The 22,895-nt window shown below is 37.4% G+C and overlaps 1 protein-coding gene across 3 annotated transcripts in view; it reads left to right on the top strand.

Annotated features, from left to right (window-relative positions):
• Positions 1-22,895, top strand: part of LOC143040909 (uncharacterized) — a 232,179-nt gene that overhangs the window by 176,782 nt on the left and 32,502 nt on the right. For 2 of the 3 annotated variants that reach the window (XM_076212359.1, XM_076212360.1), the window contains one exon: positions 18,714-19,540. The exons of the other annotated variant lie outside the window; for it this stretch is intronic. In XM_076212359.1, coding sequence (XP_076068474.1) covers positions 18,714-18,805 — 92 coding nt within the window. In that variant the 3' untranslated portion in view covers positions 18,806-19,540. Of the gene's footprint in view, positions 1-18,713; positions 19,541-22,895 lie in introns of those variants that run through there. 3 annotated transcript variants of the gene reach the window in all.

The raw sequence follows: 22,895 nt of genomic DNA, 5'->3' as shown, positions 1-22,895 counted from the left end.
TAATAGTAATTAGTAGCAATAGTAGTAATTAGTAGTAATAGTCGTAGAAGTAATAATAATCGTAGTAATAATAGTAGTAATAATAGTAAGTAGTAATAGTAATTCGTAGTAATAGTAAAAGTAATAATAGTAATAGCAATAATAGTAATTAGTAGTAATATTAGAAGTAATAATAATAATCGTAGTAATAGTAATAATAGTAATTAATAGTAATAGTATTAGTAGTAATACTAATATTAATACTATTACTACTACTTTTACTACTATTGCTATTATTACTACGATTATTATTACTTCTATTACTACTAATTTCTCTTATTACTACAATTACTACCATTACTACAACTACTAATAATAGTAATAATAGTAATTAGTAATAGTAGTAATTAGTAGTAATAGTAGAACTAAAATAATCGTAATAATAATCGTAGTAATAATAATTAGTAGTAATAGTAGTAATAATAATAGTAGTAATAATAATAAGAGTAATTAGTAATAATAACAGTAGTAATAGTAATAATAGTAATTAGTAAAATAATCGTAGTAATAGTAGTAGTAATAATAGTAATAATAATTAGTTGGAATTAGTAGTAATAGTAGTAATTAGTAGTAATAGTAGTATAAGTAATAATAATCGTAGTAATAGTAGTAATAATAATCGTAATAATTATAGTAGTAATAATAGTAATTAGGTGTAATAGTAGTAGTTAGTAGTAATAGAAGTGATAATAATCGTAGTAATAGTAGTAGTAATAATAGTAATTAGTAGTAATAGTACTAAAAGTAATAATAATCGTAGCAATAATAGTATTAATAACAGTAATAATTTGTAATAATACTAATATTAATACTATTATTACTACTATTACTACTATTACTACTATTACTACGATTATTATTATCATTACTACTATTACTATTATTACTATGATTATTATTACTACTAATTACTATTATTACTACTATTACTACGATTATTAATTATTACTATTATTATTACTACTATTACTAATTACTATTATTATTACTACGATTATTATTACTTCTACTACTAATATTACTACTGTTATTATTACTACGATTATTATTACTACTACTAATAATAGTAATTAGTAATGGTAGTAATAATAATAGTAATTAGTAGTAATAGAAGTAATAATAATAGTAATAATAATAGTAATTAGTAATAATAACAGTAGTAATAGTAATAATGATTAGTAGTAATTAGTAGTAATAGAAGTAAAGTAATCGTAATAATAGTAATAATAATAGTAATAGTAAATAATCGTAGTAATAGTAATAATAGTAGTAATAATAATAGTAATTAGTAATAACAGTAGTAATAGTAATAATAGTAATTAGTAGTAATAGTAGAAGTAAAATAATCGTAGTAATAGTAGTAATATTAGTAGTAATAATAGTAATTAGTAGTAATAGTAGTAATTAGTAGTAATAGTAGAAGTAATAATAATCGTAGTAATAATAGTAGTAATAATAGTAATTAGTAGTAATAGTAGAAGTAATAGTAATCGTAGTAATAGTAGTAATAATAGTAATAGTAGTAGTAATAATATTAGTAATAATAATTGATAATTAGTAGTAATAGTAGAAGTAAAATAATAATCGTAGTAATAATAATAATAGTAATTAGTAGTAGTAGTAGTGATAATACTAATATTACTACTATTATTACTATTACTACTATTACTACGATTATTACTTCTATTACTACTAATTACTATTATTACTATTACTACGGTTATTATTACTACTACGATTATTATTACTACTACTATTACTACTAATTACTATTATTATTACTACGATTATTTATTATTACTGCTTTTGTTATTACTACGATTATTATTACTACTACTATTATTACTACTATTACTTCGATTATTTTACTTCTACTATTACTACTAATTACTACTATTTACCATTATTACTATTATTACTACTATTAGTACGATTATTACTTCTACTTATACTACTAATTACTATTATTACTACTATTATTACGATTATTAAATGTTACTATTATTATTATTACTAATTACTATTATTATTACTACGATTATTACTACGATTATTATTACTACTACTACTACTACTACTACTAATAGTAATAATAAAAATAGTTATTAGTAATAGTAGTAATAATAACTAGTAATTAGTAGTAATAGTAGAAGTAAAATAATAATCGTAGTAATAATAATAATAGTAATTAGTAATAATAACAGAAGTGATAGTAATAATAATTAGTAATTAGTAGTAGTAGTAGTAAAAATAATAGTAGTAAAAATAATAGTAGTAATAATTAATCGTAGTAGTAGTAGTAAAAATAATAGTAGTAATAATTAATCGTAGTAATAGTAGTAATAATAGTAATAACAATAATAGTAATTAGTAATAATAACAGTAGTACATACATACATATACCAAGGCTTTTTCCCCCTTGCAAGGGAGGTAGCCAAAAAGGGAAAGGCATAAAAACACTCCCACCCATTTCATCCCTAAATACACTCCACACCCCTCCACCCTCCCTCTCATCTGAGCACCTCCTGGATGACGGGTCATCCCTGCACCCTGCCCACCGCCCTGGGTCAGAAGCAGTGTCGCAAGACACAGCACATCCACAGCAAGGCCGCTTCATTTAATCGGCGACCCCCCCTCTCCGTCCCCCCTTGCATATAAGGAGGGGACGGGGAGAAATCCCTTCGGGCTGCGTCAAAATTTACTCACACATACTACCCCACCCCCCACCCACCCCGCCCATTCCTCCTCATGCAATAACATCATCATCCATATACAATCATTCTCCACTCACCTCTGTCTTCCGTCCTCTCCCTTCCTTCCTCAACAGACATTCCACTCTTCCCCAAAGCCCCCTACACCCCATCCATCCACCTCATCCTAGGACGTCCCCTCATGTTCACTCCCTCCACATCTGCCTTCCATACCTCTTTTACTAGTCTTTCTTCACTCATCCTTTCCATGTGTCCAAACCATCCTAATATTCTTTCATCAACCCTATCTCCCAACTCCTTTTTCACCCCTGTTCTCCTCCTCACCTCCTCATTTCTCACTCTATCCAGCCTAGTAACCCCCACCATACTTCTCAGACACCTCATCTCAAACACATTCAAACTCCTTCTCTCTTCTTCTCTTATGTTCCACGTTTCTGCCCCATACAGTGCTGTTGGCACAATCACTCCTTCATACAGTCTCCTCTTCGCATCCATTCCCAAATGTCTATTCCTCATTACACTTTTTAATCCACCAAGGCATTTACTCGCTTCTCTCAATCTACATTCTACCTCCACCTTCACTCCACCTTTTCCTGCTACACTTGCACCCAAGTATCTAAAACTATCCACTTCCTCCAGTCGCTCTCCCTTAATGTTCACTTCCAGTCTACTGCCACTTTCACCCCTTGTACATCTCATCACCTTACTTTTACCCACATTTATCTTTAGCTTTTCTTCTATCACATACTCTCCCAAACTCTGCCACCAGCTTCCTCAATCCCTCCTCTGACCCTGCCACAAGCGCAGTGTCGTCCGCAAACAACAGCTGGCTCACCTCCCACTTTTCTCCATTTTCTTTAACCATCTCCAATCCCTGACCCACTGCCCTAGCATTCACCTCTCGCACCACCCCATCCATGTATTAGTTGAACAGCCAGGGCGACATAACGCATCCTTGACGAAGTCCCACCTTTACTTCAAACCACTCACTCTCTCCATTTCTAATCCTGACACAAGCTCTACTACTCTCATAAAAACTCTTGACAGCTCCCAAAAGCTTTCCTCCTATCCCATAAATCTGCATAACCTCCCACAGTGCCTTTCTGTCTACCCTATCATAAGCCTTTTCCAGATCCATAAAAGCCCAAAAAACATCCTTCCCCTTTCCTATAGCTTTCTCACATATCTGTCTTACCACAAAGATCTGATCTACACCTCTACCTACCCTAAATCCACACTGTTCCTCACCAAATACTCCTTCTGTTCCTCTCCTAATCCTCTCGATTAAGATCCTCCCATAAGCCTTCCCTACTACACTTAACAGGCTAATCCCTCTGAAACTACTACATTCACACTTTTCCCCTTTTCCCTTGTAAAGAGGAACTATACAGGCACTTCTCCAGTCCTCCGGTACTCTACCCTCTCTCCAGCAAACATTAAATAACCTCACCAACCAGTCCACCATCACTGAACCTCCCTTTTTCAGACAATCTGCATGGCATCCATCCAGACCAGGTGCCTTACCTGCTTTCATCATCTTTACAACTGCCTTCACCTCATCCTTCCTTATTTCTCCTCCATTCTCCTCACTCACCACTCTCATTTTCTTCGCATTTCCCACTGCAGCTATCTTTCCTTCCCTATCCTCCTTCACATTTATTAACTCCCTAAAATATTCTGCCCATCTTCCCCTTACTGCCATCTCTTCCATTATCATCTCTCCATCTGTACCTTTTACCTTTTCTTCCCTACTTGATTCGCCTCTTCCTCTCTTAATTTCTTTCCAAAACAGTAGTAATAGTAATTAGTAGTAATTAGTAGTAATAGTAGAAGTAAAATAATCGTAGTAATAGTAGTAGTAATAATAGTAATAATAATAGTAGTAATAATAATAATAGTAATTAGTAATAGTAGTAATAATAATAATAGTAATAATTAATAATCGTAGTAATAGTAGTAATAATAGTAATAATAGTAATTAGTAGTAATAGTAATTTTAGTAGTAATAGTAGAAGTAATAATAATAATCGTAGTAATAATAGTAATTAGTAGTAATAGAAGTAATAGTAATCGTAATAATAGTAGTAATAATAGTAATAGTAATAATAGTAATAATAATAGTAGTAATAACAACAGTAGTAATTAGTAGTAATAGTAGAAGTAAAATAATAATCGTAATAATAATAGTAATCAGTAGTAATAGTAATAATACTATTATTACTACTATTACTACTATTATTACTATTATTACTACGATTATGATGATTACTTCTATTACTAATTACTATTATTACTATCATTACTACGATTATTACTACTACTACTATCACTACGATTATTATTACTTCTACTATTACTACTAATTACTATTATTACTACTATTATTACTACTACTACGATTATTACTATTATTACTACTATTATTACTACTATTATTACTACTACGATTATTTTACTTCTATTTCTACTAATTACTATTATTACTACTATTACTACTGTTATTATTACTATTACTAATTATTATTATTATTACTACGATTATTAAGTATTACTACTATTATTTTATACTACGATTACTACGATTATTATTACTACTACTACTATTACTACTAATTACTATTATCATTATTACTATTATCACTATTTTTAATACTATTACTATTATCATTACTATTACTATTACCATTACCACTACTACCATTACTTACCATTAATTACCATTACTGTTACCATAATTAGTTACTATTACCATTATCATTACAATTATTACTATTATCATTAATATTTTATCATTACCAGATTTGAAACCAAGCCGCCTGTCCTCATGGTAAAGAATAAAATATTTACTCCGCAAAAATATTACTAATATTAGTAATGATAATAATAATGGTAATAGTAATAATGGCATTGATAATAATAGCAATGTTAATGGATGTAATTGTAACAACTACTAGTAATGGTTATAATAATATTAACGATTGATAATAGTAATGATTGGTAATAGTAATGGTAATTGATAGTAAATTATGATTGATTATAGTAACGATAATAGTGATAACAGTAATGATAGTAACTGTAACTACCATTACTATTACCATTGTAATGGTAACCAATAATATTAACATAATTACCATTATCAATCATTACTTCAACCATTATCAAGCGTTACTATCAAACAATAATTATTACTATTACTATTCATTACTATTATCAATTAATAGTAATAATGGCAATAATTGTAATGGTAATAATTCTAATTGTAATTAATAATAGTAATGATTGGTAATAGTAATGATAATAGTAATGGTAATAATGATTGTAAATGATGAGTGATAATGGTAACGATAATAGTGATAGTAAAAGAAATGATTAATAATGATAACAGTAATGATGGATAATTATCATAATGATTATATTAATAGTAATTCATACTAGTAGTAATAATAATGGTAATGATAAAAGTAATGGTAATAGAATGGTAATAGTAATGATTTATAATAATAATTATAATAATTGAAAATAGTAACGATTTCTCTTCCTCTTCTTCATCCTCTCTTCTTTCTCTTCCTCTTCATCCTCTCTTCTTTCTCTTCCTCTTCTTCATCATCTTTCTGATAATAATAAGTAATAATAATAATAATGATAATGATAATAACAATAACAATAATAATAAAATAATAATAAATAATAATAATAATAATAATAATAATAAAACAATAACAATAACTAATAATAACAAAACAACAACAATGATAATGATAGTAATAATCATAATAATAGTAATAACAAATGATAAAAAATCTACGGAAATACGTATTTCACTTTCGTTGTTTCAAAATATTTTTGTCGAGTCGAATGATCTTTTTGACAAGAAAGCTATTATATCATATATCACATACTTTGGAAGTAAGGATACACTCTTACATTTTTGGAAGAGATTAACCTGATGTTGATTTAATTTCTTATTCAATGCCATGGAGTGTAGACGTGTCGAGACCTTGCTCTCATTAAATCAGTGAATAAAGCGGTGATAAGGCTCAGACAATTGTGAAAAGATGGTCAAACGAACGATGACCCCACAATCGAAGAAAAAATATAGTGTACGGTTATCAGGCGATCAATAAGTCTAGAATAAATTAATGAACCAAAAGCACCACGTGAGTGTTGTGCTGTCAGTGCCAGTGTCAGAGGGGAGGCCTGGTTGTAAAATACCGCGCGCATCTGACCGTTACCCCCCCCCACTCCCCAAGCGGTCGCAGGCCCAAGTCAGTGTCAGTGATATATTCAAATAAGTGTCGACAAAGTGCATTCCCGAAGAAGAATCTAATTCAGTCGACAAAGTGCATTCCCGAAGAAGAATCTAATTCAGTCGACAAAGTGCATTCCCGAAGAAGAATCAAATTCAGACCCAACATCCCCGCCAACCCCTGTCCAGCTGTTGCAAGAAGAACCAAATGCCGTGACCCAACACCCCAGCCAACCCCTGCCCAATTGCCCCTCCAACCCCCATCCCCCCCTCCGGCCTCCGGCCCCCTATCCTCCTCCCCCCCACACACCCCCGTCCCCCCAGCCCCTCCTTCATCTTCCCACGCCGAGGGCAAAATGAAATGACCGTCTCTCTCTCTCTCTCTCTCTCCCTCTCTCTCTCTCCTCTCTCTCTCTCCTCTCGCTCTCTCTACTCTCTCTCTCCTCTCCCCTCTCTCTTTCTCCTCTCTCTCTCTCTCCACTCCCTCTCTCCGCTCTCTCCCTCTCCGCTCTCTCCCTCTCCGCTCTCTCCCTCTCCGCTCTCTCCCTCTCCGCTCTCTCCCTCTCCGCTCTCTCCCTCTCCGCTCTCTCCCTCTCCGCTCTCTCCCTCTCCTCTCTCTCCCTCTCCTCTCTCTCCCTCTCCTCTCTCCCTCTCCTCTCTCTCTCTCTCCTCTCTTTCTCTCTCCTCTCTCTCGCTCGCTCTCTCCCTCTCCTCTCTCCTCTTTCCCCTATTACCTTTCTTTGCATCTGTATACATAAGATATTGTTATTAGGGATTACTATTAAGAGATTCTTTTCATTTGTATACCTAAGTTAGTATTATTAGGAATCATTATTAGGGATTGTATTAGCATTAGCTACCGCAGTCGATCCGGATAAGGAAATCGGTGTATATGTATCGTCCAGAGAGAGGAGCCGAAAAGTGGCGAGTACAAACTTAAGACAAATCTTTCTCTCAAGCATATCAAGGCAAACATCTAAATCAGTCAAAATGCCTTCTCCCTTACGAACCTGCGAAAGCTGCAGATGCAGGGTAGCAAAGCAGTATTTCAAAAACTCGTCTATTTGCCGCATGTGCGTCTTTAAAAATAGTCAAGACAAAGACTCCCAACAGATCAAGGCTCTGAAGGAGCAGTGTGAATCCCTGAAGGCGAAATATGAGGCCCTTTTTTAAATGATGAAGACAAGATATGAGGCCCTTGTAACGTTCGTGACCGAGAACGTGGGGACAGCCCCACAATTGGTGGCACCGATACACTCGAATGAAAATGCGGTCCCCCAAAACGACGTTCCAGCTTCACAGGATAGTCCCCAACCGGCACCACAGGAACCGATACACTCGCGTGTAAGTGCAGTCCCCAAAAACGACATTCCTGCTTCACGGGATAGTCCCCGGCTTGCACTATAGGAAGCGCCCCCACCCACTACACGGGATGGAGGATGGCAAATAGTCAAGAGAGGTGCCAAACCCCGCCGGAGGGCACAGATATCATCAGGACCCACCACCTCCAACAGATTTAAAGTTTTAGAACTAGCCAAGGAGGATGAGTTTGAAACCCGCTTAGTAGGGGACTCCATAGTGAGGCACCAATCCGAAGAGTTCTGTGGCCGTTCTTCAAATGGCCGCAGGTGTTATATGTACAGAGGTGCCGGACTCGATGATATTGCCGAGTCCTGTGACGATGTCACAAAAGAAGCGGACGCAAATACGGTATTCATAATCCACGCCGGTACGAATGACGTCGAATCAACTCGATAGGAAGAACTCATAGAAAAGTACCGGAGTACAATCAGGAAATATAAAGAAAAGGTTCCCGGGAAAAACCTTGTCATCTCAGGGATCCTTCCCAGATTCCAGGGAAGGGGAAAATACTTCGACATTGACAGTTTCTACAACAAAACATTCAGTGCAAACAACAGAGTAAAAACCCTCTGTGATAAGGAAAATGTACACTTTTTCAATTTCTGGGACAACTTCTACTTCGACAAAACTCTTTTTGAGGAAGATGGTCTCCACTTGAATGTGGCCGGAGCAGCAAGGTTAGGTAGGCTGCTCAACAACAACCTGACCGACATCAGAAGAAAAAACTCCTCAGCGGAGCCCCCATCAACACCCCCGTAATAGAGCAAAACAGAAAAGTGGCAGATATCAATCTATGTTACGTTCATGCTCGCAGCGTACGAAACAAGTTCAAAGATCTAGAGATTCTCGGAGCGACAGGTAACTATCACGTGATAGGAGTAACAGAGACATGGTTGGACACATCAAGTCGAGACTTTATAGCGGAATACTGTTTGTCAGGCTACACAATTTTCAGCCGCGAAAGAGAAAATAGAATAGGTGGTGGAGTAATCTTGTATGTCCATAACTCCCTCCAACCATCACTGTTAAAAACAGAAACAGTAACAAATGTTGACATTTTGTTTGTTGAAATAAGAACCAATTGCAGTGAATCTAAAGTAATAATTGGACTTGTTTATAGACCACCGGGTCAGCTACTAGTAAATTACGAAAATTTATTCGATTTGATCATAGAAACTAACCAACGCTGCGAGACAGTCATCATGGGAGACTTTAACCTACCGGTGAAGAGATGTGGTGAAGATTTGAGTTCGCATACAGGAAGAAACTTGTATAGTAACTTACTAGAAAGTGGCTTCCACCAAGGCGTAAACAGCCCTACCCGAGGAGATAATATCCTTGACCTAATATTCTCTACAACAGAAAATCTTGTGAACGACAAAAATGTCGGCCCATTATTCAGTACTAGCGATCATCGTACCATCACATTCAAAATTAAAATGGAAGCCAGTTTATCTAAGACTAGCAAAGAAAAAGTACCCGACTTCCCTAGAGCTAATTTCAATAGACTCCGATCATTACTAGAAAACTTAGACTGGAGTACAAGTTCGAACGAGATTGATATTGATGAAGCGTGGCAAAACTTCACCACGGACCTAAACAATGCTGTAAATCTCTGTGTTCCCTATCGTGAGAGACGTCCGGCAACAAATAAACCAAAGTGGTGGAATAGGGAAATTAGTAACAACCTCTCTCGTAAAAAGAGTGCGTACAAAAAGTATTTAACAACTAAAAGCCAAGACGATAAACTAACACTAGACAGAATTCGCCGAGAAACCAAAACACTGATAAAACGTAGTAAGAAACATCTTGAAGAGTATATTGCAGAGGCAAGCAAGTCGAACCCTAAAGAATTCTATAGTTATGCGAATACGAAGAAAACGCTTACCTGCGGCATTGGACCATTACATAACGATGAAGGAAAACATACGAATGATGAAAATGAGATGGCCTCAATCCTTAACAATTTTTTTGCATCAGTCTTCACAGACGAAGATTACTTAGTGTATCAGCCACCAGAACATAAAATGTCCCAAAACGTTTCAAATCAACTCATAATTACAGAAAGGGATGTCGTACAAGTGATTGATAAGCTCAAAATAAATAAAGCCCCGGGACCTGACAAAATTTCACCTAGAATTCTGCGAGAAGTCAAAAATCAAATCAGTAAACCCTTGTGCATCCTCTTCAACAAATCATTAGCACTCGGTGAAGTCCCATCAGATTGGAAATGTGCTAACGTAACACCAATATTCAAGAAAGGGGACAAATCACAACCAGGCAACTACAGACCGATTAGCCTGACTTCGATTGTGTGCAAACTGCTAGAAACAATTATAATCACAACCAGGCAACTACAGACCGATTAGCCTGACTTCGATTGTGTGCAAACTGCTAGAAACAATTATCCGTGACAATGTAGTAAAATTTTTAGAAGAAAATAAGATTATGAAAGATTCGCGACATGGCTTTCGTAGCAAACGCTCATGTCTAACTAATCTCCTTGACATCTTTCATGACGTTTTTAACAAGTACGAGGAATGTAGATCTGTTGATATAATCTATCTAGATTTTCAGAAGGCATTCGATAAAGTTCCCCACAAACGATTGCTCGACAAATTAAAAATGCACAGTATTTCTGGCAATATCCACAACTGGATTAAAGATTGGCTCTCAGAGCGAAAACAGAGGGTCGTAATTAACGGGGCATCATCTAGCTGGCTCGACGTTAAAAGTGGCGTACCGCAAGGATCAGTTTTGGGACCCGTCTTGTTCTTAATATATATAAATGATCTAGATGACGGCCTCCTCTGCAAAGTATCAAAATTTGCTGATGACACAAAAATTGCCGGTAAAGTAACAACCACCAAAGAGAAAGAAACTCTACAATCCGATCTAGATAAATTATCAAAATGGGCTAGCAAGTGGCAAATGAAATTTAACGTTAACAAATGTAAAGTCATGCACATTGGAGGAAATAATGATCACATCCAATACCAAATGAATGGCGAAATATTGGATTCAGTAACTAAAGAAAAAGATCTAGGAGTTTTAATATCAAATGACTTGAAGCCAAGTCAACATTGCTCAGAAGTTTTTAAAACAGCAAACAAATTAGTTGGCTTCATCGGAAGAGTCTTCGAAAATAAATCAGAAAAAATATTGCTAAACCTCTATAATTCCTTGGTCCGTCCCCATCTCGAATATTGTGTACAATTTTGGTCCCCATACTACCAGAAAGATATTAACAAACTAGAAAGAGTACAACGGAGAATGACCAAAATGATACCAAGGCTGAGAAATCTGCCGTATGAAGAAAGACTAAAAAATCTAAACTTATTCTCCCTCTCAAAAAGAAGAATGCGAGGAGATTTGATTGAGGTTTTTAAAATGTTCAAAGGCTTTGACAACATTAATGTCAAAGATTACTTCTTATTAGACCAATCAAATACAAGAAGACGCCACGATTTCAAAGTAATTGGCAAAAGATTCTCTACGAACGAGAGTAAGCACTTCTTCTTTAACCGGGTTGTTAACGTGTGGAATTCGTTACCTTCCACTGTCGTCGAAAGTAACACGATAACAACATTTAAAAATCGCTTAGATAAATACTTAGAATCTAATCCACAAATGAAATATTATCCTTTGCAATAAAAGATATGACAACCAGACATTTAATCGCAATTGGACTAATTGGATAGGATAGTGATAGTAGTAGTATTAGTTCATCTTTTATCACCTAGTTGCCCTGTTTCCTTAATTGTAGTGTAGTTTAGTTAACACAAACAGCCTCGTTAGCGCCAGTAGGCCTGCTGTTGTTTGTTCTTCCTTTGTGTTCCTTTGTGATTCTAATCTGTTTATGGGGGAATCTGCAAACAAAACAATGAATATTGTCCATTCATGAACTTCTGAAAAAATAAATGAATAGATAAGAAAAAATAAATGAATAGGTAGATAATTACACAGATATATAGAGAAATAAGATATAGAAATAATCAAATAAATAAATGAATATGAATTCATATAGATAAATAACAAATCAATAAACAGTTCAATACATGAATTGAATAAATTGATAATTGAACAATAGAGTGAAAAAATAAAAATATAAATAATAAAATGAATGAACAATTAATTATGAAACTGACCAAAGAAAAAGAATCCGATGGTAACCAAAAGGGACAATACGGTAGGGTTGGTACCCGTGCTTACATCTTTGTATCAATGCTATATCAACACTTATTTCCTGTTTGCCGAGACTCCATGTTGGATCACCAGGCATGCAAACCTTACCGAGTAAGCAGACACCTCAATATGACCCAAGTCACTATTTTTCAAATGTCATCGTTGCTCATGCATCGTTTTGTACAAATATTTATGGCATTCGGGTCTATTGGTATCAACATAATGTTATATTTATCTCCCTTTTCTGACAATAATACATTTTTCTGTTTCCATACTCCCTTTCTACGGTGGTCGTCGTCGTGGTCGTGGTCGTCGTCGTCGTCGTCGTCGTCTTCGTCTTCGTAGTCATCGTCTTCGTTCATGTCCTCTTCTTTCTCTTCTTCTTCTTTCTCTTTTTCCTTCTTTCTCTCCTTCCTCTTTTTCCTTCTCTTCTTTCTCTTCTTCTTTCTCTTTTTCCTTCTCTTCTTACTCCTCCTCTTCCTACTCCTCCACCTCCTCTCCCCCCGTTTCCTCCTCCTCCGCTTCCTCCTCGTCCTCTCCCTTCTCCTCATTTTCTCTCTCCTCATTTTCCCCCTCTTCATCTTCTTCCTTCTCCTTTTTCTTCTTCGCTTCCTCTTCCTCCTATTCCTCCTCCTCCTCCTCCGCTTCCTCCTCCTTTTCCTCCTCTTCCTCTCCCTCCTCATTTTCTCTTTCCTCATCTTCCCCCTCTTCATCTTCCTCCTTTTCCTCTTCTTTCTCAGCTTCCTCTTCCTCCTTTTCCTCCTCTTCCTCTCCCTCCTCATTTTCTCTTTCCTCATCTTCCCCCTCTTCATCTTCCTCCTTTTCCTCTTCTTTCTCAGCTTCCTCTTCCTCCTTTTCCTCCTCTTCCTCCCCCTCCCCCTCCTCCCTCTTCCTCTTCATCCTCTTTCTCCTCATCTTTCTCCTCCTCTTCTTACTCTTCCTCCTCCTTTTCCTACTCTTTCTCCTCCTCCCCTTCCTACTCTTCTTCTTCTTCTTCCTCCTCCCATTTCTCCTCCTTCTCTTTCTCCTCCTCCTCTTCCTCTTCTTCTGCCTCCTCTTTCTCATCTTTCTCCTCTTCCCCCTCCTCTTCATCCTCTTCTTCCTCCTCTTCCTTCTCTTCTTCCTCCTTTTCTTTCCCTCTTCATTTTCCTCCTCTTCCTCTTTTTCTTTATCTTCTCCCTCTTCTTCCTCTTTTTCTTTCTTTTTCTTCCTATTCTACCTCTTCTGCTTCTTTCCCTTCTACCTCCTCTTCTTCCCCCTCTTCGTTTTCCTCCTCTTCCTCCTCTTTATCTTTCTCTTTGTCTTCTCCCTCTCCTTCCTCTTTTTTCCTCTTTTTTCTCTTCTACCTCTTCTATTTCTTCCTCCTCTTCTTCTTCTTCCTCTTTTTTCTCGTCTTTATCTTTTTCTTCTTCCTCTTCTTCATCCTCTCTTTCTTCTTCCTCTTCTTCATCCTCTTTCTTCTTCCTCTTCTTCATTGTCCTCTTCCTCCTCTTCTTCCTATTATTCCTTGTCTTCTTCCTCCTCTTCTTCCTCTTTTTTTTCGTCTTCATCCTCTTCTTCTTCATCTCTTTCTTCTTCCCCTTCTTCCTCTTCTTCTTCCTCGTCTTCTTCCTCTTCTCGTTCTTCCTCTTCTTTTTTGTGACGCTCCCTTTCCAGCTTCCGGCTTTATTCCCTCCTGTTCTTGTTCTTGTTCTTCCTCTTCTTCTTCGTTCTTTTGGCAACGTGTTTGGGGTCTCTCCTTTGCAAGAAACGTTTCATTTTCTATCTTGTAGCTTCTTCCTCCCCTTCTTCCTTCCTTCCTCCCCTTCTTCCTTCCTTCATTTCTTTCTTAAATTCAGACACACTGTTCTTGTTCCAGTTCCTCACGTGTTCTTTTGTGTGTGTGCAGAGTTCCACTACCGAGATTTTTCTTTGAAATCTACCTTCTGGTTGTTCTTTATCTTTTGTTTTGGTAACTAAGCCTATATCTATTCATTTATTTATCTATACCTTTCTATTTACTTATCAATTTATCTATTTTAACTATTTCTTTATTTCCCTATTTAATTGTTCATTAATTCACTCATTTATTCATATATCCATTTATTTATTCATATATTCGTTTATTTATTTACTTATCAATTTGTATCTATTTATTCATCAATTTATCTATTCAATCAATTATATATTTATTCATCTATTTATTTGTTTATATTCATTTATCATTTATTCATCGATTTCTTTATTTATCTATTTTCGTCTACATTTCTATCAATATCGGGTTCTTACAAGTGTTAGTTCTATGAGACGGACGTCGACTAGAATCGTCTCCCTGCCTTCCGTCTTTAAAGTCTGTCAATACCATTTCTTCTATGCAGATGTGCAACCCCAAGGGGCTGTTATTTGGTCATTATAATGAGCACAAGACACTGTATCAACGTTAACTAAATCTGTTTCACCCTTAATTGGGATTAAACTGGACAAATTTTGGTTTAAGAAGGAAATAGGCGAGAATTGGTTTCCCTACAGACTGATTAACGAATGGAATAGATTTAGTAACAATGTAGTTAGTGCTAAAACATTTTTATCTATTTTTTTAAAGAGAAGATTAGATAAATTTATGGATAGGAAGACAGGTGGTAAGGGACATGGAACTGCCTAGTTGAGAGAGAGAGAAAGAGAGAGAGAGAGAGAGAGAGAGAGAGAGAGAGAGAGAGAGAGAGAGAGAGAGAGAGAGAGGGAGAGAGAGGGAGAGAGAGGGAGAGAGAGAGAGAGGAGGGAGGGAGAGAGAGGGGAGAGAGAGGGGGAGAGAGAGGGAGAGAGAGAGGGGGAGAGAGAGGGAGAGAGAGATGGGGGAGAGAGAGGGAGAGACAGAGAGAGGGGGAGAGAGAGTGAGGGAGAGAGAGTGCGAGAGAGAGAGAGAGAGAGAGAGAGAGAGAGAGAGAGAGAGAGAGAGAGAGAGAGAGAGAGAGAGAGAGAGTAGTAGTAATAGTTAACAGAGTAGTTAACGAATGGAACAGATTCAGTAACCATGTAGTTAGTGCTAAACCATTTTTATCTATTTTTTTTAAGAGAAGATTAGATAACTGTATGGATAGGAAGACAGGTGGTAAGGGACATGGAACTGCCTAGTTGAGAGAGAGAGAGAGAGGAGAGAGAGAGAGAGAGAGAGAGAGAGAGAGAGAGAGAGAGAGAGAGAGAGAGAGAGAGAGAGAGAGAGAGAGAGAGAGAGAGAGAGAGAGAGAGAGGGAGAGAGGGAGAGGGGGAGAGAGGGAGAGAGAGTGGGAGAGAGAGTGGGAGAGAGAGTGGGAGAGAGAGTGAGAGAGAGTGAGAGAGAGAGAGAGAGAGAGAGAGAGAGAGAGAGAGAGAGAGAGAGAGAGAGAAAGTAGTAGTTAACAGAGTAGTTAACGAATCGAATAGATTCAGTAACCATGTTGTGAATGCTAAAACAATTTTTGTTTATTTTCTAATAGAAGATTAGATAACTTTATGGATAGGAAGAGAGGTGGTAAGGGACATGGAACTTCCTAGTTGAGAGAGAGAGAGAGAGAGAGAGAGAGAGAGAGAGAGAGAGAGAGAGAGAGAGAGGGAGAGAGGGAGAGAGAGAGAGAGAGAGAGAGAGAGATAGTAGTTAACAGAGTAGTTAAGGAATGGAATAGATTCAGGAACCATGTAGCGAGTGCTAAAAAAAAAATCGTTTATTTTCTAAGAGAAAGTTAGATAACTTTATGGATAGGGAGACAGGTGGTAAGGGACATGGAACTGCCTAGTGTAGGGCTTATGGTCTCTCCCAATCTCCTCCATTCTTATGTTGATAAGGAGAGCTGCCAACCGGCGACTGATCTCCAGTTGGCTGTGACTAAAGGGGTCGCGGTTTCTAACGACCCTTTCCCGTCTGGGGTCCGTCCTTGAGGTGAATGAAATTGTGTGACGTCACTGGTTTTTATATTGAGGGGTCTATGACTTTATCAATTCTCTCCGTTCTACTCTTTTTATTTATATATTTATCCATATATTTTCGTTTTTTCTTGTTGATTTGTTTGGCTGTTTATATATATATTTACTATTATTTTTATATGCCTATTTATCTATTTATTTATTTATTAATTCATTTAGATATTTACTTGTTTACTTGTTTAATTACTTATTTATAAATTTATTCGTTTATTTATTTACGTATTCATTTATCTACCTATTCATTTATCCATTTATTTTTTATTTATTTATTTATTTACTGCACGTGCTTCCTTTACTATAGCATCCACTTTGCGATTCATTTATTCAATTCACTTTTGTGGTAAAATATTTCCCCACTTTTTCTCGTTCCCGTTTTTTTTTCAATTCGCGTGTGGTGTAATTGTATAATATATTTTCATTATTATGATCATTTTTGTTATTTTTTTCACATATATGGAAATGCCCACGTCATCTCCCCTTGTCCATAACTACAAACATATTGTGATTTCCTATGAACGAAAAGGGTTGATTTTTTGCCAACGGAAAAAAAAAGCGGCAATTATTCTTCTTTTCGTTGAATTTTAATGTGGCACTCTTACAGTTTTCAGTACCGATGGCCCAAAAAAAAAAAAAAAAAAAAAAAAAAAAAAGGTGATGTAATGGTTATAAAGAATACCTCGAATAGACTCGCGTATGAGATGAGAGATGCAATGTTATTTATAATTTCATTTATGATTTTATTACTTTATTTATTCTATAATTCTATTTATTATTCTTTTTACTAATTTCATTTCATTAATTCTATTTTATTTTTTTTATTTTTTTTCTATTCATTTATTCATCTTATTATTATTATTATTTTTTTTTTTTTGTGCATTGTTTCGGTGTTTCGGTAGAGAGATGGACCCCATCTGTGCAGGGCATAGCATAAGACCAACCGTATCTAGGTCGTAACCCTACGATCAACGTTGTGTAGGTCGTAACTTTGCGATCAACATTGTGTAGGTCGTAACTTTACGATCAACGTTGTGTAGGTCGTAACTTTACGACCAACGTTGTGTAGGTCGTAACTTTACGATCAACATTGTGTAGGTCGTAACTTTACGATCAACGTTGTGTAGGTCGTAACTGCACAATCAACGTTGTATAGGTCATACCTTTACGATCAACTCTGTGTAGATCATAACTTTATAATCAACGTTGTCTATGTCGTAATTTTAGGATCAATAATGTGCAGGTTGTACCTTTGCGATCATTGTTGTGTAGGTTATGCCTACACGAACAACGTTATGTATGAATTAACTACACGAGACTAAGTGGAAGAGAAAGACAGAGAGATGGAGAGACTAAGAAAGAGAGAGAGAGAGAGAGAGAGAGAGAGAGAGAGAGAGAGAGAGAGAGAGAGAGAGAGAGAGAGAGAGAGAGAGAGAGAGAGAGAGAGAGAGAGGAGAGAGGGAGGGAGAGAAAGACTAGATCCCAAACACAAACTAAACAATCATAAACGATATATAGAAATTACAAATAAAAACCACTGAAAATGACCCACTCTCTCACACAGTTTACAAATAAAAGCTAAAACTCGCTCATAAATGGATTTACAATTGAATACTCAACATATTACATAGATGTATAAACATGTATTACACTTAAGATAGTTTGCGACTAACACGACCAATTTAGAATTAATATAGACTTTTTTTTAATTTACATTAAACACGCAGAGGGTCGAATGCGAAACTTACAAACATTCAGCAACAAATGTATAAACAATTCGAAGACATTCTCTGACGTACGAATGTGACAAACTTTTTACATATAAAAATGGAACTCGGAGAGAGAGAGAGAGAGAGAGAGAGAGAGAGAGAGAGAGAGAGAGAGAGAGAGAGAGAGAGAGAGAGAGCGAGAGAACGATATTTTTTTAATCAATTTATTAGGCTCCAGGAGCGTCAAATATATTACAAAATAATGTAGCTATTTACAGAGGACACATTCAAACCATAACGACACATAGAAAGAGAACGATATATATAAGGAGAGAGAACGAGAGAAAGAGAAAGAGAAAGAAAGAGAGAGAGAGAGAGAGAGAGAGAGAGAGAGAGAGAGAGAGAGAGAGAGAGAGAGAGAGAGAGAGAGAGAGAGAGAGAGAGAGAGAGAGAGAGAGAGAGAGAGAGAGAACGAGAGCGCCCGAGAGACGACCCGCTTCTAATACTTGTTTTTCTCCTCTTTTCTTACAGGAGCTTCCTTGCGCCCCGCGTGGGGTCTATGGGGTGCCCTGGTCTGCACGTCCCTCCTCGTAGTCTTCAAATCGCCCAGCTTATACCAATAACTCCAGAAACCGTTAATGACGGTTGATGACGTCATAACGGTTCTCCACCCGCCATAGTCTAAGTTAAACTTAATGAATGAAGCAATATGCTCCAATCTGTCCCTCAAGGATAGAATGTTAAGATAACAAGCTCTTGAAGAGGAACAATGTATTATGTTCTTGCATCCTCTTTAGTACGTCTAACGACGAATTGAAATCATCGACAACGTAAGTCGACATGACGTCATAACGTTGGTCGACATGACGTCATTGTAGTGGAAAATAAGTCACTGTTGTCCAGGTGTGTGTGTGTGTGTGTGTGTTTGTGTGTGTGAGAGAGAGAGAGAGAGAGAGAGAGGGAGAGATATAACACAGGGTAAGAAGCAAAGGTTAGACTACGTCAAGCTTCTGTGTCTCAAGTAGGTCTTTGATGTTCCAATGCTCACGTTTAGATGGCGCTGTCACAGGACATATTTTCCACAGTTAAAGACACCAAAAATCGTCAAAACTATTTCTGTGGTTTGATGTCAGAACATTCTTAACTTAGTCAAGGTTGTGGTGATGGAAAATGGAAACGAAGAAACTGCTATCTGCTCAGACAATTTCGTGAGAAGGAAGACAGTGGGGAGCGATATGTCACGTGAGGAAAAAAAACATGTTTCTAATCCTGATGATGATGATCATGGCTCCTGTGAAATGCATTCTATAGTAATTATATCACTCTTAATACGGGATAAACCACAGCAGGTAAGAATTATGTGTACATATATATATATATATATATATATTATATATATATATATATATATACTATATATATATATGTATGTATATATACGCATACATGTACTATATACACATTCATGGCTGGTGTAATGGTTATCGTTTCGGCCGGCCAAGTCAGCGGAACCAAGTTCGAGCTCCACCTTCGAGGCACTATTATCACAGACAACAAGATACCATCGTGGCTGTGGAGTTCGCGACAATAGTCAGCAAAGGCATTATGACCGTAGTCCATGGATCGAGAAACTTTCAGCGCAGACCAGATAACTGAGAGAAAGAACCATTTTATTCAGTACAAAACAGTGAATACACACGAAAATAAAGACAACGAACATATCAAACAATACATAAAATACAAAATGCAGACACAAAAAAACAAAACAAAAAACTGAAAAAATAAAGACAAAAACATATTTACCAGCAAGGACGACAACAAGAGGGCTGAATCTGGAAGACGCCGCGCGCGTATAGCGACGCCGCTGTCCAAACTTTGTGACGGAATGGTCACAGGCGAGGACGGTAGGGGGAAAGGAAGGGGGAGTAGGGGAGGACTAGGGAGGGGAGGGGGAAGGGGAAAGGGGAAGGGGGAAGGGGAAAGGGGAAAGGGGAAAGGGGAAGGGGGAAGGGGAAGGGGAAAGGGGAAGGGGAAAGGGGAAGGGGAAAGGGGAAAGGGGAAGGGGAAGGGGAAGGAGGGCGGGAAGGGGGGAAGAGATGGGAAAGGGGGAGAGGGGAAAAGAGTAAATGGAAAAAGGGGGAAAGGGGAAAAAAGGAAGGGAGGAAGGGAAAAGGGGAATGTAAAGGAGGAGGAGGGAGTAGGGGGAAATGGAAAGAGGAAGGAGAAAAGGGGACTGGGGAAGGAAAAGAGGGAAGGGTAGGGGGTGAGGAGAAGCGGGAAGAGGGTAAGATAGGTAAGTTAGGAAGTTAGGGCTAAGTTCGCAAGTGTGGCTTAAGCTCCCAAATTAGGGGCTAATCGACAAGACAAGGCTAACTCTTGCTGGTTAGCCCACTTGAACTTGAAGCCCCTACCCGGCTGAATAAAACCATCTGACGCTAGCCAGAAGAAAACCTGTAGAGCGGGTCCTAGACGATCAATGATATTGCGCAATATTTTGTATTGCACAATATTATTGACGGTGTAGGGATGGTACTGAAGGGGGCACACGTGTTCAGACTGTACATTTGATATAGTGTGTCATTCTTCATTACCATCCCTACACCGTCAATAATATTGTACAATACAAAATATTGCGCAATAATATTGATCGTGTAAGGCCCGCAGCTCATCATGGTAACAAACGTGGCTACAATCACTGAGCGTTAGTGGGACACAAATGAATCTTGTTTTTCAGATCAAGACATAAAACTGATTCCATGTTAATTAATTAGCTTCAGTTTATTTGCATTTGTGGCTCGATGACGACTAAGCTGGATGCTGGCCAGGAATGAACAGGATATGAACTAAGCGATTCTTTGTAAAGTCAATTTACTGACGAAGAACCGTTCCCAGTAATAACAATTAATGATAATGTAATGGACAACGTCCTCAACAATGCGAAAATATGTTTACACAAACGCATTTTTTTCGGGGTTAGGAAAAATTAAATGTACACACACGTGCACACACAAACGCACACACAAACGCAAACCCACACACATAAACACATACACACACACACACACACACACACACACACACACACACACACACACACACACACACAAACGCAAACCCACACACATAAACACATACACACACACACACACACACACACACACACACACACACACACACACACATACACACAAACGCGTGTATATATGTGTGTGTGTATGTGTGTACATGTGCGTGTGTACTGTATATTTGTTTCATTTGCGTATATATGCCTTCATACCTTTATACATACGCGCCTGTTATCATAGTTCACACACACACACACACACACACACACACACACACACACACACACACACACACACACACACACACACACACACACACACACACACACACACACACAATTATATATATATATTCGAGCTGCTTTAATGTTTCTTTACGCTATATGACCAACTACATAAGTATTTGCAAAGCATCACATTTGATGAAGGCAGGTGACGCGTTCAGTGATACAATATGCAGAGGAAGGTGCAATCACATCAATCACCCTTCCTCGAGAGCATTACGGAGAAACATCAACAACGAGAATAGTGTACTGTGGGAAGGGTGCAATTGCAATAGTCGGTGGACACAAGTACAAAGAAAAGTAAAATCCGTCATAAAGCCGGATTTTACGGCGTTCTTGGACGAACCGACCCCGTATGAGAGTCTATCACTAAGCCTGGCAACTGGTCATAAAGGAAGAAAATCGTCCTCACACTGCCTGAAGGGATCTTGATTCATTGATGATCTGCTCATCGCTGTGGTGTTTGTCGTCATCACACGTACGTACACACACACACACACACACACACACACACACACACACACACACACACACACACACACACACACATATAATATACATATATATATGCATATGATATACATACATTATGTATATATAATACATACATATATAATATACATATATATGCACATATATACATACATTATATACGTATATACACACATATATACACGTATATAGACAGACAGAGGTGTATATACAATGAATTATCTTTACAACATGCTCAGTAAGAATCTCTCTCCCTAAACATAAACCAACCCGAAGAGTAAAAGAAAAGAAGTAGAAATGAATTGACCTAATCTAGTAAGATCAGCTACTGGCGAGTTGACACAGCGATAGATAGTTGACACCTCCCCCCCCACACTCCCTCAATCCTCCTTCCCATCCCCCATCCCCTTCCCCCTTCCACCTCCCCGTCTTCCCTCTCCTACCCCCCCTCTCCTTCCCTTCCCAATCTTCCTTTCTCTAGTACCCCCTCCTCCCTCCTCCTTCACCCCTCTCCTATCTTACTCCCTCTTCACCCCTCCCTTCCCCCATCCCCTCCCCTATCCCTCTCCCCTCCCCCTCTCCATTTCCCTTCCCTTCTTGCCTTTCCTCCTTCCCCCTTCCCCCTCCCTTATCCCCCTCTAACTTAACCTTCCCCTCTTACCCCCACATACTTCCCCCTCTCCCTCTGCTCTCCCCCATCCCCTCTTCCCGATGCTATTTCCACCTTCCCCTTATATATATGGGATCCGGCAAATTCACCGACAACAATTCACCGACAATTCATCGACACGCTCAATTCGTCGATATACACAATTCATCGAAAAATAAAAATAAGAATATTTCAATTTGAAATATATAACTAGGTCGTGTTT

The sequence above is a fragment of the Oratosquilla oratoria genome, chromosome 29 (assembly GCF_046742065.1).
Source record: "Oratosquilla oratoria isolate Oo_2021 chromosome 29, ASM4674206v1, whole genome shotgun sequence".
NCBI lineage: Eukaryota > Metazoa > Arthropoda > Malacostraca > Stomatopoda > Squillidae > Oratosquilla > Oratosquilla oratoria.
The sequence above is the reverse complement of the archived record's forward strand: the minus strand, read 5'-3'. Positions and strand labels throughout refer to the sequence as shown.